This window comes from Hibiscus syriacus, unplaced genomic scaffold (genome assembly GCF_006381635.1).
Source record: "Hibiscus syriacus cultivar Baekdansim isolate YM2019G1 unplaced genomic scaffold, ASM638163v2 tig00110840_pilon, whole genome shotgun sequence".
Classification (NCBI taxonomy): Eukaryota; Viridiplantae; Streptophyta; class Magnoliopsida; order Malvales; family Malvaceae; genus Hibiscus; species Hibiscus syriacus.
This window is the reverse complement of record NW_024062887.1, coordinates 2,071,731-2,095,620: the sequence shown is the minus strand read 5'-3', so window position 1 is coordinate 2,095,620 and position 23,890 is coordinate 2,071,731. Positions and strand designations below refer to the sequence as shown.

The window sequence follows — 23,890 nt, the reverse complement described above, 5'->3', positions numbered from 1 at the left end:
AAGTCGAGAAAAGCTATCTGTCAACAAATAACATTCCAGTTTCATTCAGAGTCAATTTCAACTTCACAACGAAAGATATTGGACTCAACAAACAACTTTCCAGTTTCATTCAGAGTCAATTTCAACTTCACATCGAAGGATATTGGACTCAATAAACAACTTTTCAGTTTCATTTAGAGTCAATTTCAACTTCCCAGCGAAGGATATTAGACTCAACAAACAACTTTCCAATTTCATTCAGAGTCAATTTCAACTTCACAACGAAGGATATCCAACTCAAAGCCAATTTGGTGAAACTTACTCAAACTTGGATTTCAACTTCACGATGAAGGATATCCAACTCAAAGCCAATTTGGTGAAACAATACTTGGATTTCAACTTCATGACGAATGATATCCAATTCAAAGCTCAACTTCACAACGAAGGAGTTATCCATAATTTCAACTTCACGAAGAAGGATATCGTGCCCACAAGCAGTAATACAACCCTTGGATTTCAACTTCACGACAAAGGATATCCAATTCAAAGCTCAACTTCACAACGAATGAGCCATCCACGATTTCAGCTTCACGACGAAGGATATCGTGCCTACAAGAAGCAATGTAACCCTTGGATTTCAACTTCACGACGAAGGATATCCAATTCAAAGCTCAACTTCGCAACGAATGAGCCATCCACGATTTTAACTTCACGACGAAGGATATCGTGCCCACAAGAAGCATCCATCTCTAGATTGGATTTTAACTTCACAACGAAGGATATCCAATTCAAAGCTCAACTTTGCAACGAATGAGCCATTAATGATTTCAACTTCACGACGAAGGATATCGTGCCCACAAGTAGCAATGCAACCCTTGGATTTCAACTTCACGACGAAGGATATCCAATTCAAAGCTCAACTTCGCAACGAATGAGCCATCCACGATTTTAACTTCACGACGAAGGATATCGTGCCCACAAGCAGCATTCATCTCTAGATTGGATTTCAACTTCACAACGAATGATATTCAATTCAAAGCTCAACTTCGCAACGAATGAGCCATCCACGATTTCAACTTCACGAAGAAGGATACCGTGCTTAAGATTTTACAGTTCAACTCAACTTCACAGCGAAGGAGTCACCCACGATTTCAACTTCATGAAGAAAGATATCGTGCCCAATAGATCGGCTTAGTGTCAAAGCAACCATGTCACCCTCATACGACCAGACCTCTTCATCACCTATGAGCAGTTTCGTCCCCCAAAACAAACACCATCAAATTTTTAAAAAAAAGAATCAGACAAAAACTGGTTGTCTTTTTCGTCTTTGCCCTATTCTTGTTAACACAAGAATGTGCAAAGAGGGGTAGTTGTAGACACCTATTTTTGTCCGGGTCGAAAAAAATAATATTAAATATATTATGTTATTATTATTATTATTATTATTATTTGTTTTTACTTATAATAAGTGTTTACTTTTGCAGGCCACCTACACCAAACCACACAAATCCACCAAAATAATCAAATACCCCAAAGTAAAAAAGAAACATAAATTTGAGCCCACACCCCATTTGATATCAACCATAAATCAAGGGGATTCGGTGGAAAATGAAATCAAGCAAAAGGAAGAAAAAAAAGAAAAGCAAGCAAGAAGACAAGGAAAAAATGGACAATGTCATTCGGTGATGATTGAAAACAAAAGGAAAAAATTATTTAAGGGGGGTCTCGAACATAACGAAATGGGGAGGATAGAAAAAAAAGGGAATTCGAATGAAAAATGAGGTTATCGATTTTGAGGTTCATTCGAACCAAGCAATGTAAAAAGGGATTTTTCTCCCAAAAATTCTTCCAATGAAAATTGATACAACAACATATTGTTTTTTATTTCATTCGTTCCAGTAGCATATTATTATTATTTTCCCTTTTTTCATCTTATATGTTCGAAATAAAAGAAAATACAAGGGAAAAAGGTTCTTACATTCTTCTAGATTTTCTCCGGTGATAGAGATCTCCGATCGACGATCCGAACGGTGAAAAGTTGTATAAGGCCAACAAGAACAACATACTAAAAAATCAGGACGATCGGATGGCGAACGGCATTGGATCAGAGAAAAGAAAATCAAATGGTTTTTGGTCTTTTTACGACGAACGGAGCTGATTCATGCAAAATCGACCCCAAATCCAAGATAAAGAGGTCAAACGGATCTCCCGATGAAATTTGGTGACCATCAGACACCGACGACGGTAGGGTGCGACGGCGTGAAGATGGTGACCGACAATGAAGAAGCCGGAGGCCGGCGGAGGTAATCTGTAACATCCTCAATACCGGGTTAGTGACTAAATTGTAAAGTCTCAGAATTTGGTGGTTAAAATAAAATGAATGAATAGTATAAAGATTTATATGTAAATTATTGTGTAGGATGGAATTGAAATGAAGAAGGAATGAAGGACAATAGAGTAATTGCAAGGAAAAATAATTAAAGAAAGGATAAGTATAGATATAAGGATACACGTGGGTGGAAGGGGAGAAAACACCCAAGATTTCCAAAGTTCTCTTCTTATTCTTTCTTCCTTGTGCGTGTGAACCAAAGCAAAGGTAAGATTTCTGATTATTGAGTTTCTTGTTAAATTTAATATTGGGTTTTGATTATTAGATGATAACTAAGCTTAAAGAAAGCTTAAGTTATCTTAACATCAAAGGATGATGGAGTTAGGAGATATTTAAGATTGGAAGTTCTTAAATGAAATCTTGGAATAGAGTTCATAACTAGAATTGAAAGTTACATTTGACTTGTCATCAATCTAGTTAAGATATACGAAGTGTTAAAAGCGGAATTCAAACATGTTGATTTATTAATGTAATTCTTGAATTACATATGAAGGATAGGATTTGAAGGTTGAAGATGAAATAAATGAGTATAAATTGGTTTAAGGATGTGTACTATAGTTAAGAATGAAAAAGAGGATTAAACATGAAGAATTTAATCCAAAATGAATGAATTTTCGGGTTCAAAAAGAGGATTATGGGCAGAGTGTATCGATGCATATTCATAGTGCATCGATGCATTAAGGTTAAAACCCAGAAAGTGTTTGAAGGTGTATCGATGCACTCTTTTAAAATAAAAAGATCGAATGCAATTAATGCATCGATGCATAAGGCATGCATCGATGCATCCCATTAATAATAAAACATCGAATGCATTTTATACACCGATGCACAAGTAGTGCATCGATTCATACCTTCATTAAAAGAGGAAATTGGCATTTATCTTAATCTAAAGAGTGAACCATTAGAGTATATTAGCTATAATACTGATATAGATCCATGTGTGATTATGTAGATACTAAAAGTAAGCTTATTCCGGAACGATCAAAGGATTAGAATCGAATCAAAGCAAAGATAAGTTGAGTGCATACTATATGTATAGTATAATGGAATAAGACTTGTTATAAGTCTAATTCCTATATTGATTTTCATAGTACAATAGTTGTGAACATGCATACATGATAATTATTGTAATACATGCATAAGGCATATATATGTTCATGTGATTGGATAAATGATGTATATATATGAATAGATTCAAATACACATGTGATATGATACGTGATATGAGAACATGACATGAGCAACATGATCACAAGAGAAATGACATGAGCTACATGATCACAAGAGAAATGACATGAACTACATGATCACAAGAGAAATTACATGAGTACATGAACATATAAAATATAAGAATAATGCCCATAGTATACGATATGAGAGCTATAGGTGTAATTGGCATGCCAAGAGTCAAGGGTATAATAGTCCTTCGGGACATAGTCCTTCGGGATGTAGTGGTCCTACGGGATATATATGACAGTCCTTCGGGACGAATACTGAACTAAGGTTCGGTGCCCCATAAGGGAATTGATACGAGCTGTGGTGACAGCATTAGTGCACAACCTCTATGTACTCACATACCTCTATTCTCAATAATATACATGGGCAATTGAAATACAAAGTAAAGTGAAAGTGGTACAAGAAGGTAAGTTTTGTACATGCATGATATGATTATATATGTTATTGTGTAATAGATACATGCATATTGAAATGTCATGAAGGAAATGGTAAGAATGCATATTCATGAAGATATTGTTGCATCTTCATTTATTGTCTCACTAAGTCTATGACTTAGGTTGTAAGTGATTTACACGTAGGTACCGAGAAATAAGAAGATTCAGAATAGCAGTGGCACGGACAGCAACATTACTAAGAAATCATATCAGAAGTAATTGACAAAGTATGTATTTTGTTGTGTATAAAGTGTTGGTATGTAATAAGTGGTTAATTACGAGTGCTCTGATCAATTTTGTATTAAGTGGTCTCTTTTATGTACATTAAAGTATTTTGTTTTAATGAAAGTTTTAAATTCCCGGGATTTTTCTTTGAGAATCAAAGTTTGAAAAGTCAATGTGACATCTCGGACTTGTATTCGGGTCGTATATGAGTTAGGGGTGTTACATAATCCATCGTTGATTGGCCTGTTTTCTAGAGAGAAGGGAGACCGTCTCTCTAAAAATAATTTAAAAACAAATGAAATGAAAACTAAAAAAGAGATTGTTATTTATAGAAAATTTTAGGGGAAATTACATTTTAAATCCCTTATGTTTGACTTGTTTTAAAATAATTACCTGCAGGGACCGTTTTTGTAGCTTATCTATTTCTGATGCATGTTATATATTTTTGGTTTAATTTCTATTTAGTCCCTGTATTTTTCGGCGTGTTTTTCATTCTAGTACCTGAATCTCTGCATTTTTATTTTTTTGTTTTCGGCACTTAGGATTTCTTATTTTTAATTTAATCACCGATGTCATATCTCTTGTTTTATTTTTTATTTTTTTTATTTTGATAATTAAGTTTTTGTTATTTTATTTTAGTCATTTAAATTTCTATTTTTGTTATTTTAATCCTTTAAGTTAATGTTTTCAAGATCTCTTATCAAGTAAAAAAGATTTTCTTTTAAACAAGTAATTCGAATAAAATTTTTAAATTTCAATTTAAATTTCAATTTTCGCAATTAAGACAATCGACAAATTAAATGGTATCGAAAGGACAGTTCAAGGGTGTTAATCATTCCTTGACTATAACTGACTCCCGAACCCGTTTTAATCGAATCTTTGTAAACGCAGACTAATTTTTTGTCTTAAAAATGATTTTTCTTAAAATTATTTTTAAAAAGACATTTTTAAGTATTCAACCTACCTAACCCAAAGGTCGATGGCGATTCTTTTTCAATTCTATTCAATTTAATTTCAAAATCCCTAATTTTTCAAATTAAAGTCTTAACTATTTTTTAAACAATAAATAAGTGTTACTCCGAAAAACGGTTATGACACATGGTATGCTAGGAATCATTGTAGTGTTGCCTATATGTTCTTGGATAAAGTTGGTGAATTCAACTAAATTAACCCATTGCAAATACCCTGTTCACACTAAAAAGGCTCCATACTTAAAGGGTGCAAATTCAGGGTTGATTCAGCATAGATACAGGTCACCATAGTTAAACGGAAGAAACAGTCCCGATGAACCAGCTAATCCTCGACCTCAAAAGCCCTCTTCAACCTCATCCCACAGCACCAGCGCGTCCTCATTGCCGCCCCAAGGAACGGAGTCAAGATTTCAATTTGGGAGAAGTAAAATATAACTTTTTTTTAAAAAATAGAGGTCAATTCATAATTATCCCATATATATATATATATTATATATATATATATATATATATTAAATTAAAAAATATATTTTTTACTGGGTTGGGGCTACAGCCCCTCCCATCTATCAAATAGATCCGTCCTTGGCTGCGAATATCTCGATTAAAGATACAATGAGTGCTATTATTATAATTGCGAGTATGCAGTTATATAATAACGATTTCGTACTACATCATTATCGATATATAACCTTGATACAAAACTCTTGTATACTTGCTTTTAGCCCTGTTGACTGGAATCTGGAGCTCGATCTTCAAACCCCAGTTTCTGACCTGTTTTCATGTATAAATTTTTTTCATTTGAAGTCCGTGAATAAGCTGGCAAGTCAAATAGTTCCATCTGTTGTTTCAAAGTTCCAGTTTCTTGAAAGCTTGCAGATTTCTGAACGCAAGGGATTTTAACTCAACACTGAAACTGGTTCAAGATTTCAGTTTTGGGTTATTTACAGCTGAATTAAAACCTATCTTGAATAATGAAAAAAAATTAATATATATATATATAAAAAATAAAAAAAAATCATTAATTTCAAAATGTATGTTTTGAACTTATATTTTATAAAATTATAATGCTTAATTTATTATTAAAAAATTAAAATTTCACAAAACTGAAAAGAGTAAACTATCATCACATACCACCGAACTTTAGGCATTGTATCGTTTATACCATGAACTTTCAATTTCATCAATTATAGTATGAACTTTGATTTTCGTTACAGTTATACCACTAAATCGTTAAATCGTTAACGTTACGATGACATGGCTGACGGTTGTCGACGTACACACCTCACAAAAACGATGTCGTTTTGATCCGGCCGTTAACGATTTAACGGCTTAGTGGTATAATTGAAACGAAAATCAAAGTTCAGTGCTATAATTGGTAAAATTAAAAATTCAGTGGTATAAACGATACAACATCTAAAGTTCGATAGTATTTGGTGTAGTTTACCCAATAGAAAAAAATATAAAAAATGAGTTTTTTTAAAGAAATTTAGATTTTTTAGACTTTAAGATTTTTATTTGGTATCTTTATGATTTTATTTATTTTAAAAAAAGTATTGTTTTTCTATTATACATTATATGTTCTGATTGTGCCACATCATTTTAATAATAGTATCGACAATAGATAAATTCATAAAGGGAGGAATTTATATATACAAGATTCAAATTAAGAATTAAAATAAAAAAGAAGGAAAATTAGCTATTAATCCTTTTTTACTATTGTTGGTGGTTCTGTTTTTATATGTTTTTATCTATTGTTGAAAGCAGGAAAAACTCAATTTTCGTACGAATCAATTTACCTCGGTGGTTAAAAGAATTGTTGTTATTCTTAAAGGTCATGTGTTCAAGCACCAGCGGCTGCAATAGGGTGATTGAGTGTTTGTTGTCAAATTGTTAAGAGTATTTAAAACAAATACTACTTTGTAATTAACTTAGCTTAAAAAAAACTTCAAATTTCCTTTTAAAAATAAAAATAGAGAAAAAATAAGTTCATCGAGTTTTACGGTTCCAGGTTTCTGTTTTCGAATCAATTTCGACTAATTCTATAATTTTTTATGCAACATATATAACTAAATTATCACATCAAGAAATTTAAGTTCAGTTAATTTAACTAATTAGATGGATTAATTTTCATTTTAAAAGTTAATTTTATAAATTTAATACGATAAATTATTTAAAATTTGAATTAAAATCTCAGTCAGCTTAATCTCGCGATTAAAGCATGAACTTATCCCAAATTTAAAATTAAAAGTAAATATAATTATAAACTGCCCAATTTTTTTCAAGTGTTTTCTTCTGACATAGCTAAGGTCCATTGATAAAAGAATTATCTTATAGGTATATAGGATTAAGGCAACTGGTATTGTATAAATTGATAGGGTGAAGAGCAAAGATCCATGGGGAAGAAGAATAGGAACAAAAGAAATGGATTGCAAAAGCAGAAAATTGATTCAAATCATGGAAGCAGATGGTTTATAGCCATTTTACGTGTTCAAAAGTAACTACTTCTCAACTTTTCTTCTAAATTTTACGATCAAATGAATTGTTCTGGCATTTTTTGCTTACAGAGAACCCGACTTGGAATTAATATAAAGAAATGGTGATATCACTAGTAGCATGCACGATGATATTCTTAGCCATGTCATATCGTTTCTCCTTTTCGAATCTGCCGTTGAAACCAGTTTCCTTTCGACTTGATGGAAAGATGTATGGAAGAGAAACTTTCAGGAACGAAAAGTGTTGAATAATTGGGGTAAAGAAAACAGAAAGAACACAAAAATTTTAACGAAGTTCAGCAATGTACTTACGTTCTCGGTACCTTAGGCGGCGCTAGAATTTTTATTCAATTCAAGTCTCATAGGTTTAGGTTACATCTCCTTTTATAATAAATAAACCCTGATACATATTTATAAAAATAACCTTATACCATACCGCGGTTCCTTAGTCCCCGCACCCCAACCCACATAATCGTAACCCCCACTACGAGACTTTCTCAGTATATTTATGAGTCATACCTAACAAATCTCCACCTTGGTGAATATCCTGCCCCTTAGGAAACATTCAATGTGGGTTGGGTTACCTTACTTCTTTAACAACTCGAAACATTCAACAAGTTCAAGCAAAGCATGAACTTGTCTATCGTAACTGGCTTGGGTTACCTTATTTATTTTATAATAAATAAACCCTGATACATATTTATAAAAATAACCTTATACCATACCGCGGTTCCTTAGTCCCCGCACCCCAACCCACATAATCGTAACCCCCACTACGAGACTTTCTCAGTATATTTATGAGTCATACCTAACAAATCTCCACCTTGGCGAATATCCTGCCCCTTAGGAAACATTCAATGTGGGTTGGGTTACCTTACTTCTTTAATAACTCGAAACATTCAACAAGTCCAAGCAAAGCATGAACTTGTCTGTCGTAACTGGCTTGGTGAACATATCAGCGGCATTTTCATCAGTATGTACCTTCTGAAACAAAATTTCTCCAGGTGCAACCAACTCTCTGATCTTGTGAAACCTTACATCAATATGCTTCGTTCTAGCACGATATACCTGATTCTTAGCCAAGTGAATAGTACTTTGATTGTCACAAAGCAACTGAACTCCACCTTGCTGACACCCAACTCCTTCACTAAACCAATAAACCATAAAGCTTCTTTTGCAGCTGAAGCTGCTGCCATGTATTAAGCTTCAGTTGTAGATAATGCCACAACAGATTGAACAGTAGACTTCCGACAAATAGGCCCTCCACCAAGAGTAAAGGCATACCCTGTCGTATATCTTCTATTATTCAAGTCACCCGCATAGTCTGAATCCACATATCCTACAACCAATGGATTATCCTGCTGACTACAAAAAACAATTCCATGTCCCACAGTACCCTTTAAGTACCGAAAGATCCACTCGACTGTTTCCCAATGTTGCTTACCAGGTTTAGACATGTACTTACAAACTTGAGTAACAATATGAGCTAAATCAGGACGAGTACATATCATTGCATACATCAAGCAGCCAACAACATTAGAATATGGAACCTTTGCCATATCTTCATCTTCATTATCTGTCTTAGGGCACTGTTCTGATGAGAGATTAAAGTGATTCGCCAATGGAGTGCTCACTGGTTTTGTGCTGCTCATCGCAAACCTTTCTAGCATTTTCTCAACATAACTCCATTGAGATAGCCATAGTTTTCTTGAGTCTCTGTCCCTGCAAATTTCCATTCCAAGAATTTTCTTTGCAGCACCTAAATCTTTCATATCAAATTCCTGACTCAATAAAGTTTTCAAACCCATAACATCATCCATGTTCTTCGCAACAATTAACATATCATCAACATACAATAACAGAAAAATAAAAGAACCATCATCAAGGCTCTTAACTTAGACACAACAATCATACTCACATCGCTTGTAGCCAATCTTGATCATATAGGAGTCAAACCGTTTGTACCATTGTCTCAGAGACTGTTTCGACCCGAATAAAGATTTCTTCAAACTGCAAACTAAATGCTCGTTTCCAAGTTGAGTGAAACCTTCATGCTGCTGCATGTAGATCTGCTCCTCTAAATCACCATGCAAAAAGAAGTTTTAACATCCATCTGCTCTAAATGAAAATCCCAACTAGCCACCAATGCAAGTACTGCTCGGATTAAAGTGTGTCTGACCACAGGAGAAAAAATTTCATCATAATCAACTCCTTTCTGTTGTGAAAACCCCTTTGCTACCAAACTAGCCATGAACTTCTCCCCCTCTTTTTCTGTTACTGTTGGTTTCTTCTTATACACCCATTTGCAACCAATAGGCTTCTTACCCTCAGGAAGGCGAACTAACTGCCATGTACGATTGTGATTCAAAGACTCCATCTCCTCAACCATGGCAGCCATCCACTTGTCGTTTTCCTGACTAGTAACAACATCATGAAAAGTAACCGGATCATCACTACTAATAGTAAGTGCAAAAGAGACCAAGTCTTCAAACCCTAATCTGTTCGAAGGCTTTATATTCGTCCGTCTCACCCTGTCTCTAACGAGACTATAATCCTGCAAAACATTCGTAGCGGAACCACCAAAGTCAGTTGAGAAGTTTCTATTTTCTCAACTGGAAACTACTCGAAATCCACTATTGTCGTGTCTTTCTTCTGATGCAACATGGGTTGTTCATCAAAAACAACATCTCTACTTATCACAATTTTCTTCGCAACTGGATCCCATAACTTGAATCCTTTGACACCTTTCTTGTAACCCATAAAAATGCACTCCTTCGATTTTGCATCAAGTTTGGATCTCTCATCAGCAAGTACATGCACATAAGCTGGACAACCAAAAATCCGTAAGTGACCAAAAGTAACATCATGACCAGTCCATACCTCTTCTATAACTTTCCCAGCCAATGATGCCCTTGGCGATCTATTGATAATATAACACGCCATTTTAATTGCCTCGGCCCAGAAGTGTTTGGGAAGCCTTGCATTCAAATGCAAACTTCTAGCTTTTTCATTCAACGACCTGTTCATCTGTTCCGCAACATTCTGTTATGGTGTCTTGCGCACTGTAAAATCCCTCTTAATCCCATGCTCTTTACAGAAGTTTAGAAACTGTGAATCTGTGTACTTCGTACCATTTTCAGACCGCAAACACTTGATTTTTCGTCCTGTTTGGTTTTCTACCTCAGCTTTCCATAGCTTGAACTTCTCAAAAACGTCAGATTTCTGTTTCAAAAAATACACCTAAACTTTTCGTGAAAAATCGTCAATAAAAGTAACATAATACCTAGATCTACCCAAAGATGATGTCGTGGAAGGCCCCATACATCAGAATGCACATAATCAATGATCTCTTCAACTGTGTGCTTCTCAGTCTTGAAACGAACTTTAGTCTGTTTACCAAGAACATAATACTTGCAAAAATCGAGCTTACAGCTTTTAACACCATGCAACATATTTCTTTTATGTAATTCAACCATACCACGTTCACTAATATGAGCAAGACGCATATGCCACAGTTTGGTAGTATTATCACATGACTCAACAAAATGAACTCCACCTACAACAGTACTCCCTAACAATCTGTAAATATTCTCTGCAGTCATATTCCTTTAATCACAGTTAAAGCTCCTTTAATAATTCGAATGGTTTCCCTATCCTCATCAGCCTTAGGGATAAAACCATTCTTGTGCAAAGTGCCTAAAGAAATCAAATTCTTCTTCAAATCTGGGATATATCGAACACCACACAACGTCCGAACAGAGCCATCATACATCTTAATTCTGACATCACCAATACCAACAATATTGCAACATCGATCATCACCCAAATAAACAGAACCAGAATTAACCAACCTGTATGTCGAAAACCATTCCCTATTTGGCTTGATGTGATAAGAACATCCAGAATCAAGAATCCAAGCATCCGTCAATTGAGTCGTTGAAATAGAGAGCACATCACTTTCACTGCAATCAGAATTGTCATCCTCGACCACATTCACATACTTGGATGAGTCATCACGCTTCTCATCAGTCTGCTTTTTCAACTTCAGACAGTCTCGCTTCATATGTCCCGCCTCCTTGCACTTGTAACAGTGAATTGTCTTCTTATCTCTAGATTTAGATCTGAAATTATGCTTCCCAGACCCTGTCTTCTCTGGCTTCCGTCCACGGTATTGATTACCCTTGACATATAAACTAACATCTTTAGAGTTTTCCCCTGCATTCTGCTTCCACTGGTTGTGAGCCAACAAGGCTGCAGTAATCTCCTCAACTTTGATAGTCTCTTTCCCATATGTAAGATTAATCACCATGTGTTTATAAGAGGGAGGCAACTAACACAATAGAATCATCGCTTTGTCTTCATCCTCAATTCTCACATCAAACTGAGCCAAATCAGAAACTATTTGATTGAAGACATTCACGTGTTGCGCCAAATCATGATCATCCTGCATCTTCAGCCCATATAGTTGCTGCTTTAGATACAGTTTAGTCGTTAAGGATTTGGACAAAAACTGACTTTCCAACTTCTTCCAAATTTCATCTGGAGACGACAAATGCATGACGTGATACATGACCTCGTCCGCCAAACATAATCATATGGTTCCTACCGCTCGCTGCTGCAATTCTTCCCAATCTTCATCCTCCATCGACGCCAGCTTTGTAGGTCGCAAAGCCTTCAGGATCCCTTGCTGCGCCAACAGATCCTTCACCCTTATTTTCCATAATCTGAAGTTATCCTGACCATCGAATTTCGCAACTTCGAATTTTGCTCCTGACATCTAATACCGATTGTTGAATAATCGGGTAAAGAAAACAAAAAGAACACAAGAATTTTAACGAGGTTCAGCAATGTGCTTACGTCTCGGTGCCCTAGGCGGCACTAGAATTTTTATTCAATTCAATATCTCATAGGTTTATGTTACATCTCCTTTTATAATAAATAAACCCTGATATATATTTAAAAAAATAACTCTGTACCATACCACGGCGCAGCCCCCGCACCCCCAACCCACATAATCGTAACCCCCACTACGAGACTTTCTCAGTATATTTATTAGCCATATCTAACAAAAAAAAAAGGAACCATTGACCAAACTTTTGCTGCAATATCAAGCTTCCTCTAGACCAACAAAGAAAAAGTAATTGGGGGTTCATTTTCAATTTGGGTAAACTTGGTTTCACCGCAGTAACTGTTGAGCCTGATAAAGCACTTCACCTTGATTTCTCCAACGTGAAGCATGAGTTTCCGTGGCTGTTTGATTGGTTCCTGGATATGGGTAATGGCCGCCCCTACAGATCCTGGCTTTATCATACACCATCAGCATCGTCAGTTAAGGTGATAACTCTTCATCTCAAATCAGTTTCTTCCATAGTATCAAATTGCGGTTGTGAAATTTGTCTCGGTTGCGGATACTGCGGACGTTACCTGATGGATCACGGCTGTTACGAGCGTTATTTCTTCCTCAAAAATCACAATACTTCTAAAAATTTCCTCGCACAACGCAGTAACTTTCAAAACTGCTATGTTGCATTGTGGCCGCAATTTAATATTTTGGTTTCTTCCACTTTCTGTGGTGCAGTTTCTTCCATAATGACCAAGTTCAAGTTTCTTGAGTTTGACGATAGAAAATTGCCATGGCTTACGCTCTTTAAAACTACATCCCGGGCCTAATTCTAGGTTCAAAAAACTAACAATCTAGGACTGCCAACACCTGGAATCCTTCCAACTTGATGCTTATCGCTTGCAGTCGCTTCGATTCCGAGGCAAATTGCTGTCGTTTCAACGAGGTTATGTTATTAGCTTGCCTTTGTTTGATCACTTTGATGAGATTTACCTGGTGGATGTCATGCTTGATTTCAGCCAAGGCTCTCACTGCAGTAAGCTTGGAAGTCGTGGATACCCGGCTTTCTTTAGTGGGCCCAGATAGGTCTGTAAATGAACCTAACGATCACAACAGAGTATGTTCATGTTCGTTCGTTTAACTTTAACCGAACAAATTAACGAACACGAACATAAACGAACTCATTTATTTAAATGATAAACGAACACAATAAATGAACGTAAACGAACGTAATAAACGAACGTAAACGATCATAAATGAAAATAGAATTTTTTTTCTTTCCTAACAATTTTAGGATTATATTTTATTTGGTTGTTTTGAGTTTTTTTATTTGTATTTAAAATTAATTGAATTTTAAAATATTTATGGTTGTTAGATTAAAATTTATTGTGCTTTAATATTTTAAAATAATCTATTGAGATTGGGCTAAACATAAATGAATGCACATAAACGAACAAACATAAATGAATGAACATATTACCGAACGTTCACGAACATAAATAAACAAACGAGTCCTCTGTTCATGTTCATTTATTTAATTAAACGAACACAAAATTATTCATGTTCGTTAAATAATAAATAAACGAACATAAACGAACTTCCCGCTAAATGCTTCATGACCAGGATATAGAATCTCTGACGCTTAGCGGCTGGTGTTTTGAGGTATATGCTTCCGCTGCAATATGTCTGTTTTAGGGTAAATGATTCCAATTCTTATGACTTTCGTTTTCTCTCTGAATTTAGTCACTCATCTGTCCTAGGCTACAAGTACAACCCTTTTGCTGGGGCTTTAGATTCAACCTTCTGATAGAGCTTTGGTGGATTGATTATGCAAAGGACAGTTTCAACAGTGATACCTTATTCTCCTTTTGAACTTCTGCCCTCGACTCGTCAGACTTTATATCACTGTAAGCTTCTTCTTCTTCTTTTCATATTTTAATTCATATATAGAGTTGCAGATATATTACAAGATCTAACTATTCCGAACGAAACTGGTCCTTATAGATTGACCCTAAAAGCTACACAAGGATGAACAGGATGAGTAACTATTCTGAAGGTAGTAAAATTGGAAGATTACCTAATGAAAAACAAGAGATTATGTTGGCAAAGAGGTTTGAAACAGGAATTCCATGTAGAACCGCTAATCATAGCAAACTCAAATTATTAGGGCTGAAGTATGTGTTCAGTCTTTCGAAGGGGAAGAAGAAGAAAAGCAGGGTGAATGTTGAAGTATGATTGCTGGACGTGTGTCAGTTAGAGTGGTTAGAGTTGTCGAGTAACTGCTTTGAGGGTTAACTTTGTGTGTATAAATGAATGTGCAGTAAATGCATTTACTCAGATATCAAGAAATATTTCCTTCCTTTATTCTTTATGTTTTTATCTTCTTCATTCTATTGTTCTAGAAACTCAACAAAACGTATTTCTTGCCCTCAACCTTCATCATGAAGAAAATTCCTTTGTTGATTCTCTCGTGCTATCGATTCACTGTAAAAACAGAGGAGCAGAATTCAAAATCAGATGCGGCACTAGAGAAGAGAGTAAAATAATTGTAAGGTTTTAGTACCGGAGAGCATAAGTGAGTTTGGCTTCCTGGTCGTACTCTTGGTTTTCTCTTGCCCGTAGGATTTGGAACATGAGAGCAAGTCGGATTTGGGTGTTCACACTCTGTTGCATCAGTTGGTTAGTCTCCTTCCGAAGTTGGTCGCACTCCGATTCGAGGGCTTCGAATTTTTCTCTTACGCGTCTTTGCCCCTCTCTGATCTCCTTTTGTTCGACACGGATTCCTACCATATCCGCTTTTAGCTTTCTAATGCATCCATTCAGTTTTCTCAACCTTCTTTTCTGGAACAATACAAGGGCTCCGTTACTTCCTTAGTTTTCTTGATCATAATAAGCAATCAATGGAACGAAACAAGCGACCGAGTACTAAAAAAAATTAAACCCTTTTAAAATAGGTATTAAACTTATTTTTTAATCTAATATTTTTATTTAAATTATTATGGGTTATAATAATTTATAACTTTATAAATTTAGACATGAATAAAGATAACATAACATAATTAATCAGATTATTCAACAGGGAAAAATGCTTTTACTGTATTATTTTCATAAATTTATACGAAAAAATTAATTTTTTTCATAAATACAATATATAAAGGAAAAAAGGGCTTCGTTTTTTAAATACCTGTTTGAGCTTCGCGAGAGCGGTGAGGTGTAGCGGTTTTGGAAAGGCAAAGGATGGACTATATTTCATCCTCCTCCACGCAACCTTTCGATTCATTGTTTGGATGTGTTTGTGCAGTCCAGTTTCCTCCCAAACCCATTTTATACCTAATAATCGCGCGATCTCGTAATCCATTCTCGCACGGTTTTACTTGGTCAAATCATTATTATATTAGAGATGAAAACAGAAATATTGAAAACAGTTCTTTTACTTTTAATTTATTTTTTAATAATTTTATATGATTACAAGATATTATCTATTTATATGATTACAACGTACATATATGATTACTCTAATCTCAGACCTATAGTAAAAGCAATATTTTATTTAACTATTAAGATTATTGGATGAGTTCGTTTTATTAAAAGAAAACAATACGGTTTATTATTTCAACCAATTTTGAAGTCCCTATTACCCAAAGTAATGTATAAGTTTGACCACTTAAGCAAGCTGCCAAGCATCCTCAATCCCACGTAAGAAAAAGGCTGATAAGGAGCGTTCTCGCTTTATTAAACTAAAAACACAAAAAATCATTTATTAGAATAATAATCCCAAACAACATTAATTGAAAAAAATATTCTCTAAATTAGACACATAGGGCTACTTTGCATCTTACAAAGTGTGTCGAGGCCTCACGTTCTATAGGACACAAGACTCATATGCGCACCATGATATCCCCGAGATATTGAAAAGTCTCAGCAATTTATTGAGTCTGGAATTTAACAGTCCTAACGTTCTACAACACGAATTCTATAGATTTATAGGCCAAATCACAAGTGTTTATAGGCACATTTGAATGATATTTTCGAGTAGTTAATATAAAAAAATCTATTCTAATCTAATCTTTAAAGGCTATTTTCAACTCAAAGTTCGTTGGCATTTGTCAAGGAGTCGTGGAACCATGTACCACACTTTCTACTGGATCTCAATGTCGAGAAATAAAAAAAAAGTTATTAAGAAAATTTATAATCAATTTGATATCGATTTTGAATGTTGTAAAATATTTATCCTTCCTCACACATAAGTAATTCTCAAACTCTTTTAAATAAATCTTCGATCATTAGAGATTTTGATGAAAAAATGATTTCAATGACTCAACTGATTACCATTCATAATTCAAAGAATTTAATTTGATACTATTCTCCGTTAGGGGTATACTTATTTTTTTTATAGGAACCTTTTAAGTATTAAGTCTTTAATTTTTAACTTTATTTTAAACTTAATTCTTTAGGGCATAAGAAATTCTCGATCTTTTTCTTTTAAGTCTTAAACTAGACTCCTAATAACAAGTATTCAAAAAAATGAATCATAAGAACAAATAAAACTAAATAAATTTATTTGTAAATTGTTTGTGATACGTTTAATAAGTTATCTAATAAATACATCAAATTTTAAATAGAAAATATCAAAAACTTTTGTTAAACACCCAACTACTCACACTAAACCAACATGATCCTCTTTTAAAAGGGTACATGTTAGATTTTAGTCTTCTTAATTGTATATAAATTTATAATTTTAGGCCCTGAGCAAGAAGGGCCTTGGGCGACTGCCCCTTTTATTACCCACGCTTAGGGACGAGCCTGTCTCTACCCCCATCAATTTTAAACTGTAGGAGAAACTCGTACAATTCGGATCTTCGAAAAACAAATTTTGGGGGGCTTAATTAAAGTTTACAAAAAATTGGGCTTTAAATAAAAACTTTCAAATATTTTAAAAGGTTAACATTTTCAGAAAATTAAGGCATAATTATTTTATTTAAGGAAATAGACTTAATAAGAAATTAAAAGGAGGAAACTTAATTAAAAACATTCAAAATTTTGAAACACAACTAGGATTTTTTAAATTATGAACGACCAAAGAATTTAAAATTTTTAAGAAAATAAATGTTAATTTTTCAAAATTTTGGGTGGCTAGACCCCTTGGTTTTTTTTGGCCCATTATCGTTGGTAGCCTAATTATTTGGCCTGATAGGCCAACTCTGAATTTATTTTTCAATTTACGAAAAATGCTACAGTTCAATACAAATTCGTCACATTAAGGTGACGAGTTCGGTTTAAAAATAATTTTTAATGGTCCCAGGTCCGTAAGCCCCACATGAGTTAATATTATAATATATTTTCAAAGACTCGTCACTAGTCCTTCAGAAAGTTAATTTTTTTATTTTTTCAAATTCAATCATTATTTTAAAAATTTTTAAAAAAATAGGGAACTCATCACGTCGAGATGATGAGTTTGTCCTCAATTTAAAAAACAAAATCTAGTCATTTATAGTCGTTCTGCAACAAACAGCTGCAACAATCATATTTCAACGATTAAGGCGAAACTCATCACCTCAAGGTGATGAGTTCGGTGGAATTTTTGAAAAATATAGTTGTTTATAGTAGTTCGGTTTGTGGTTATAAATACAAGTTTGGGGTTTAGGATTTTTATTGTGTATTGTTAAGCAAAATTTGATAAAAATCATTTTTTTTGAAGTATTCCCAAAAAAATGTCTACATGAGATGAAATGTTACGCCTTTATGTTGTCTATATTTCTTTGGTCGAACTTGGTCCTGAAGAAGAACGGGGCATTCATCAACGAGGAATGACACTAAGAGATTTGTATTAGTGGATTATGTTTTATTTACAACAATTTAGGTTGTATCCAACTATATTTCTATGTGGTTTTAAGGTGACATTAATTTCGGCTTTGATTGAATGTTGCAAGCCTGAGACGCGTACTTTCCATTTCCGAGTGGTGAAGCAACGATTATGTTGGAAGATGTCGCTTACCAACTTGGTATTCTGGTTAATGGTGCGACACAAGTGAGGCAGAACGATTTCAACCGAACAGATTTTGGAAAGATTACCAACAGAGGTCTTAGACAGGTACTAGATACGCATCACTTGGTTGGAGTCTGAATTTAATGTAACTAACGACTCTATCGAGGAGGAGGTCATATTTCCAGTTCGAGCGTATATTCTCCAATTGATTAGACAAATATTATTATCGAATAAATCTAGAAATTTGACGCACATTCAATATCTTCCGATATTAGAGAATTTTATTGTGTATTGTGTTACCCTCTAAACCGACCTAGAAGAATTAGGTCGAATCTAGAGAGCTCAATTGAAATCTTTTTCCCTCGAGTAAACCATGTTTGATTCAAAACAAAAAAACAATTACATTATAATTAAAGAAACAATCCTCAAATTCAAACTTCATCATTTTATTAACACAAATGTTCGTGAAAAATCTAGTAGAAATAATAATTATTTACAAACATGCATAAAAATTCCAAAATTAAACATAATGTCCAAAGTCCTCAAATAATATTAATAATGGTAATAATAATAATAATAATAATAGTTCTGAAAATAAATAAATAAAGTACATAGTGAAAATAATAGTTCTTCGAAAAAAATAATGATGAAACCCTCAAAGTATAAGCTCACCTAATTTTGAGTATCTAAAATAAAAGCTATGGGGTTGCAAGCTATAAAACTTAGTGTGCCTCTAAAGTGCAAACAAACACAAATCATAACATAATCTGAATCAATCAATAGTAATCGTAGTACAAATCAAACAATGATAATTGTAAATTTGAATATTATGCAAATGTTTATGTACCCACCCGTACTCCTGTCAAACTATCCGAAGAGTGGGTTCCCCAGAATTACACTACCTATAATCAAATCACGCCATATGAAGTGGGATCCACCACAAAGACAGAGGCCTCAAAATCTGAAAGTGACATTCACTCTGTCGAGTATATACACTAAACTTCCTCTATCAAAATTCGTCCTAACATGACATGCAAATGACATACATATATGATGTCTAATCCTATCCGAATAACAATACTTCATAACAAATATTTCGAAGCATATATTTCGATTCCGATAATTCATCATACTGACATAATACGATGCACAACAATATTCCAATTACGACAATTCAACATGTATCACATGGCATTTTCACATTTATCTCAATTGATTTCACTACATGCTTCCAAACAATTTCCAACCAAACAAGTCATTAAGCATTCAAACAAAATAATGTAGCACCAAATAATGAAATACACATCAACAAATAGTTAAGGACGATAATAACCTTTTATACAGTCAGCCCAAACAGTTGATCAACTCGAATCAAAACTTTCGAAATAGTTTAAATAAATAAATTACTCTAAATTAACAACGAAGCCAAACATACTAAAAAAATAACAACTATAACTCACGCTCAATATGAGAAATGCGATTCGGTTCGAAGTTTGCGGATAACGATGGAGGATACAGTAACTCGGTTCTTGGTTCGATTTATCTTGTAAAATTAACAACGTCCGATTCAAACCCCAATTCAGTAATCTCATATTATGAAATAATAATTTAACGAGGAATTAAAATTATTTCTGACTCTGTCGGGGAACCGACAGCGTGTTTAATTCGAATATATTGGACTGTCGGTATATTTAAACGGGACTGCCGACGATAAAACTTCGCTGGTAGTAGTTCCATGGACTGGTGAACTCAGACTGACCTTGTCGTGACCTTAAACAGCCGGCCACCACATGGCAACAGGCGGCAGCACCTAAGCAGAACCAACAGGGGGTTTTCACGGCTAAACAACGCTGCCCAGCCGCGACCCAGGCCGTCTGAGCCTTCCCCCAATGACCTGACTTTACCACGGCCATAAACGGCTGACACAAGGCCATAATGGCGGCAAAACAAACCAAGCTCGCGGGTTTCATGAACCAGTGATGTTCAATGACAATGTCTAATGATGGGGTGACATCGAGGCTCTTGGGACGATAACTGACGACTTACCTTGATGATCGGACGATGGTGAAACGATGAGACGAGAGGACAACGACGAAGATTGAAACAAAGCAGAAGGAAAAAAAAAAAGAAAAAAACATGGAGCCACGATCGTGTAAAATAAAAAGGGGTAAGGATTGTGTTATAAAAGAAAATTGTATAATCACAAGGTTAATCCTTGCATTTCCTACGTTTTTTAAATTGGCCCCAAACTATGCATTCTTTGCACAATATTCACTAGAATTATTGTCAATTCAATTTAATCCTTAAAATCAATTTAAGGATTTAAACAAATTTCCCCAAATTATAGGGTTTCACATTTGAGATTTAATCGGGGTGTTACAATTCGCTCCTCCTTAAAGAGAATATCAACCTCAAAATTTATCGAAATAGAAATAGAATGACTTAGGAAAATACCTTCTATATTGTCTGGCTCATCCTAATCCTCTTGCCTACGAGTAGCATATACCAACTCAGGTTGTCTTACAGCAGATCTATCAGAACAACTACTCTGAACCAATCTACCTCTACTAGTTGAACATGAACTAGCCCGTCTAACCTAATCTCTAACTCGGGTAAGTGCTTGAACTGAAGCTTGAGACTGAAAAGAACCATAGGAACCAGTATAAGGAAGAGGGCATTCGTTGAAATGATGATTTAAAGACTCACAACGAAGGCATACTCCAGTATTCCTCCAACACTCTTCCACATGTCTCTTATGATAATATGAACACTGTGGTACCCCTCGAGTATTAGTCGAACCTCCAACACTAACAATCGAAACGGTAGATGTCATCGGTCTAACCTTAGAATAACCACGTGAGTCTGAATCATCTCTCGATCTCTTACCAAACTGATTCACATACCTAGCCTGAGTAAGTGGTCCTGGTTACCTTCGGGTTCTATCATAATTATGGGGTTTAGGACCGAACAAAAATGGTTCGATCTTTTCAGCAATCATGGCCCTAGCAGCTAAATTATTAAACATTGTGTCATGGTGTAGGGCAACACCTGCCCAGCCGGAATAATATCCTCCTCAGACTCTCACTAGTCTCGAGCTTCACCGCCTAACAATGATACAACAACCCTTAACACACGATCAGTCGAGTAATCCATTTCCTCAAACGGTCATTGTAGATTCTTCAACCAATACTCAACATCAGTAGGGTCAGATTCGATCTTACCCACAAACATAGTCATCCCGACAACTAAGAACTCAGTCAAAATATGTTAACTAGCACCCTCAGTTTGACGAAGATAACAAAGTGATTCACTATTCACTGTGAGTTTTCACCTACAGTCTGTTGAACTCCAGTCCGATCCACAAGATGTTCAAATCTCTCAGTCTCATTAAGTTCATTTGGATTTTGACTCTAACTGCTCGGGGTGGAAGGTTAACTCTAGCTGTAGTGGTACAACTCCGACCTTGACTGGTTGCTAGACAAGAATTCTTACGAGGTGCCAAACGAACTATATAAAAAATGATACATAAGATTAGAGCTAGTACTTGGAGTTTTCGAGTTTTTTACTATTTTTAAAATTAACAGAATAATGACAAAAGAAAAATAATAATATTTTTTATTCTAAAAATTCTCATTTTAACCTAAAATATTTATATGAATGCAAAATTATTTTTTGGTTAAAAATTTTGTGATCGAGCTCCACTTTTCGAGGGTTGAACCCGACTCTGATACCACTAAATATAACCCCTAAACCCAATATAGAAGAATTAGGTCGAATATAGAAAGCTCAATTGAAATCCTTTTCCCTAGAGTAAACCATGTTTGATTCAAAACTAAAAACAATTACATTATAATTAAAGAAATAGTCCTCAAATTCAAACTTCATAATTTTATTAACACAAATGTCCATGAAAATTCTGATAGAAATACTAACTATTTAGAAACATGTATAAACAGTTCCAAAATTAAACTATGGTATTGTAAGTTATAAAGCTTAGTGTGTCTCTAAAGTGCAAACAAACACAAGTCATAACATAATCCAAATCAATCAATAATAATCATAGTCTAAATCAAACAATGATAATTGTAAATTTGAATATTATGCAAATGCTTATGCACCCACTCGTACTCCTATCACGCCATTCGAAGAATGGGTTCCCTAGAACCACACTATCAACAATAAAATCACACCATATGAATGGGGCCCACCACTGAACTTTAGGCATTGTATCGTTTATACCACTGAACTTTCAATTTCATCAATTATAGTATGAACTTTAATTTTCGTTACAGTTGTACCACTAAACCGTTAAATCGTTAACAACACGATGACATGGCTAGCGGTTATCGACATATAGACCTCACAAAAACGACGTCTTTTTGATTCGACCGTTAACAATTTAACGGCCTAGTGGTACAATTGAAACGGAAAATCAAAGTTCAGTGCTATAATTGGTAAAATTGAAAATTCAGTGGTATAAACGATAAACATCTAAAGTTCGATAGTATTTGGTGTAGTTTTCCCAATAGTAAAATATAAAAAATGAGTTTTTTAAAAGAAATTTTAGATTTTTTAGAATTTCTTAATCAGATCGCCTAATTTATGCCTCCATTTAATAAGTCAAAATTGTTCAGTTTCCAGAAAATCTACAGATTAAAGAAGAAGCGTAAACAAGACAACTGCAACTTCGATTCTCATAGATCTTCTTTTTTATATATAACTTCCAAGTCTATTCTCAGTCTTCCTTTTTCTGTACTCTTTTTTGTTACAGTGTAAGCTTCTAAAGACGAGACTTATTCGCTTATTGCTTTTTGTTGCTGATTCTATTCAATTTGAACCATTTTTTCGATGCTCTACCGCTTTTCTGGGTTCAGAAAAATCACGTGTAAGGATGATTAATTCTATCGTTGATTGAACTGAATTTCTATTAGTCCCATTAATGGAAAATTCAAACATCAAATATAAAAAATCATTACGAGACAAAAATTAAATCTTCGCAAATATTTCAAACTAAGGGTCGAATTGTCTACTAAAGTTTGAAGCTTATAAGAATTAAACAAAATATTAAATCCAAAAATTGAGTATTAAAAAAAATTAAACCCTTTTAAAATATAGGTTGTAGGTATTAAACTTATTTTTGAATCTAATATTTTTATTTAAATTAACATGGGTTATAATAATTTATAACTTTATAAATATAGACATGAATAAAGATAACATAACATAATTAATCAGATTATTCAACAGGGAAATGCTTTTACTGTATTATTTTCATAAATTTATAGGAAAAAATTAATTTATTTCATAAATACAATATATAAATTAAAAAAGGGCTTCG

At 34.3% G+C, this 23,890-nt stretch overlaps 1 protein-coding gene across 1 annotated transcript; it reads right to left on the bottom strand.

Moving 5' to 3' along the window:
- Positions 1–14,995: 14,995 nt before the first annotated feature.
- LOC120143317 lies at positions 14,996–15,846 on the bottom strand. Its single transcript, XM_039157670.1, has 3 exons — positions 15,751–15,846; positions 15,130–15,407; positions 14,996–15,050 (listed from the first exon to the last, which is right to left on the bottom strand). The coding sequence occupies exons 1-3, from the start codon at positions 15,844–15,846 to the stop codon at positions 14,996–14,998; spliced, it is 429 nt and encodes a 142-aa protein (XP_039013601.1).
- Positions 15,847–23,890: the final 8,044 nt, after the last annotated feature.

Coding starts and splice junctions, on each gene's coding strand:
- LOC120143317 (XM_039157670.1), bottom strand. CDS start 15,846: ATGAATCGAAAGGTTGCGTGGAGGAGGATGAAATATAGTCCATCCTTT. Junction 15,408..15,750: donor CTCTCGCGAAGCTCAAACAG/GTATTTAAAAAA, acceptor GTATTGTTCCAG/AAAAGAAGGTTGAGAAAACT. Junction 15,051..15,129: donor AAACTCACTTATGCTCTCCG/GTACTAAAACCT, acceptor CTGTTTTTACAG/TGAATCGATAGCACGAGAGA.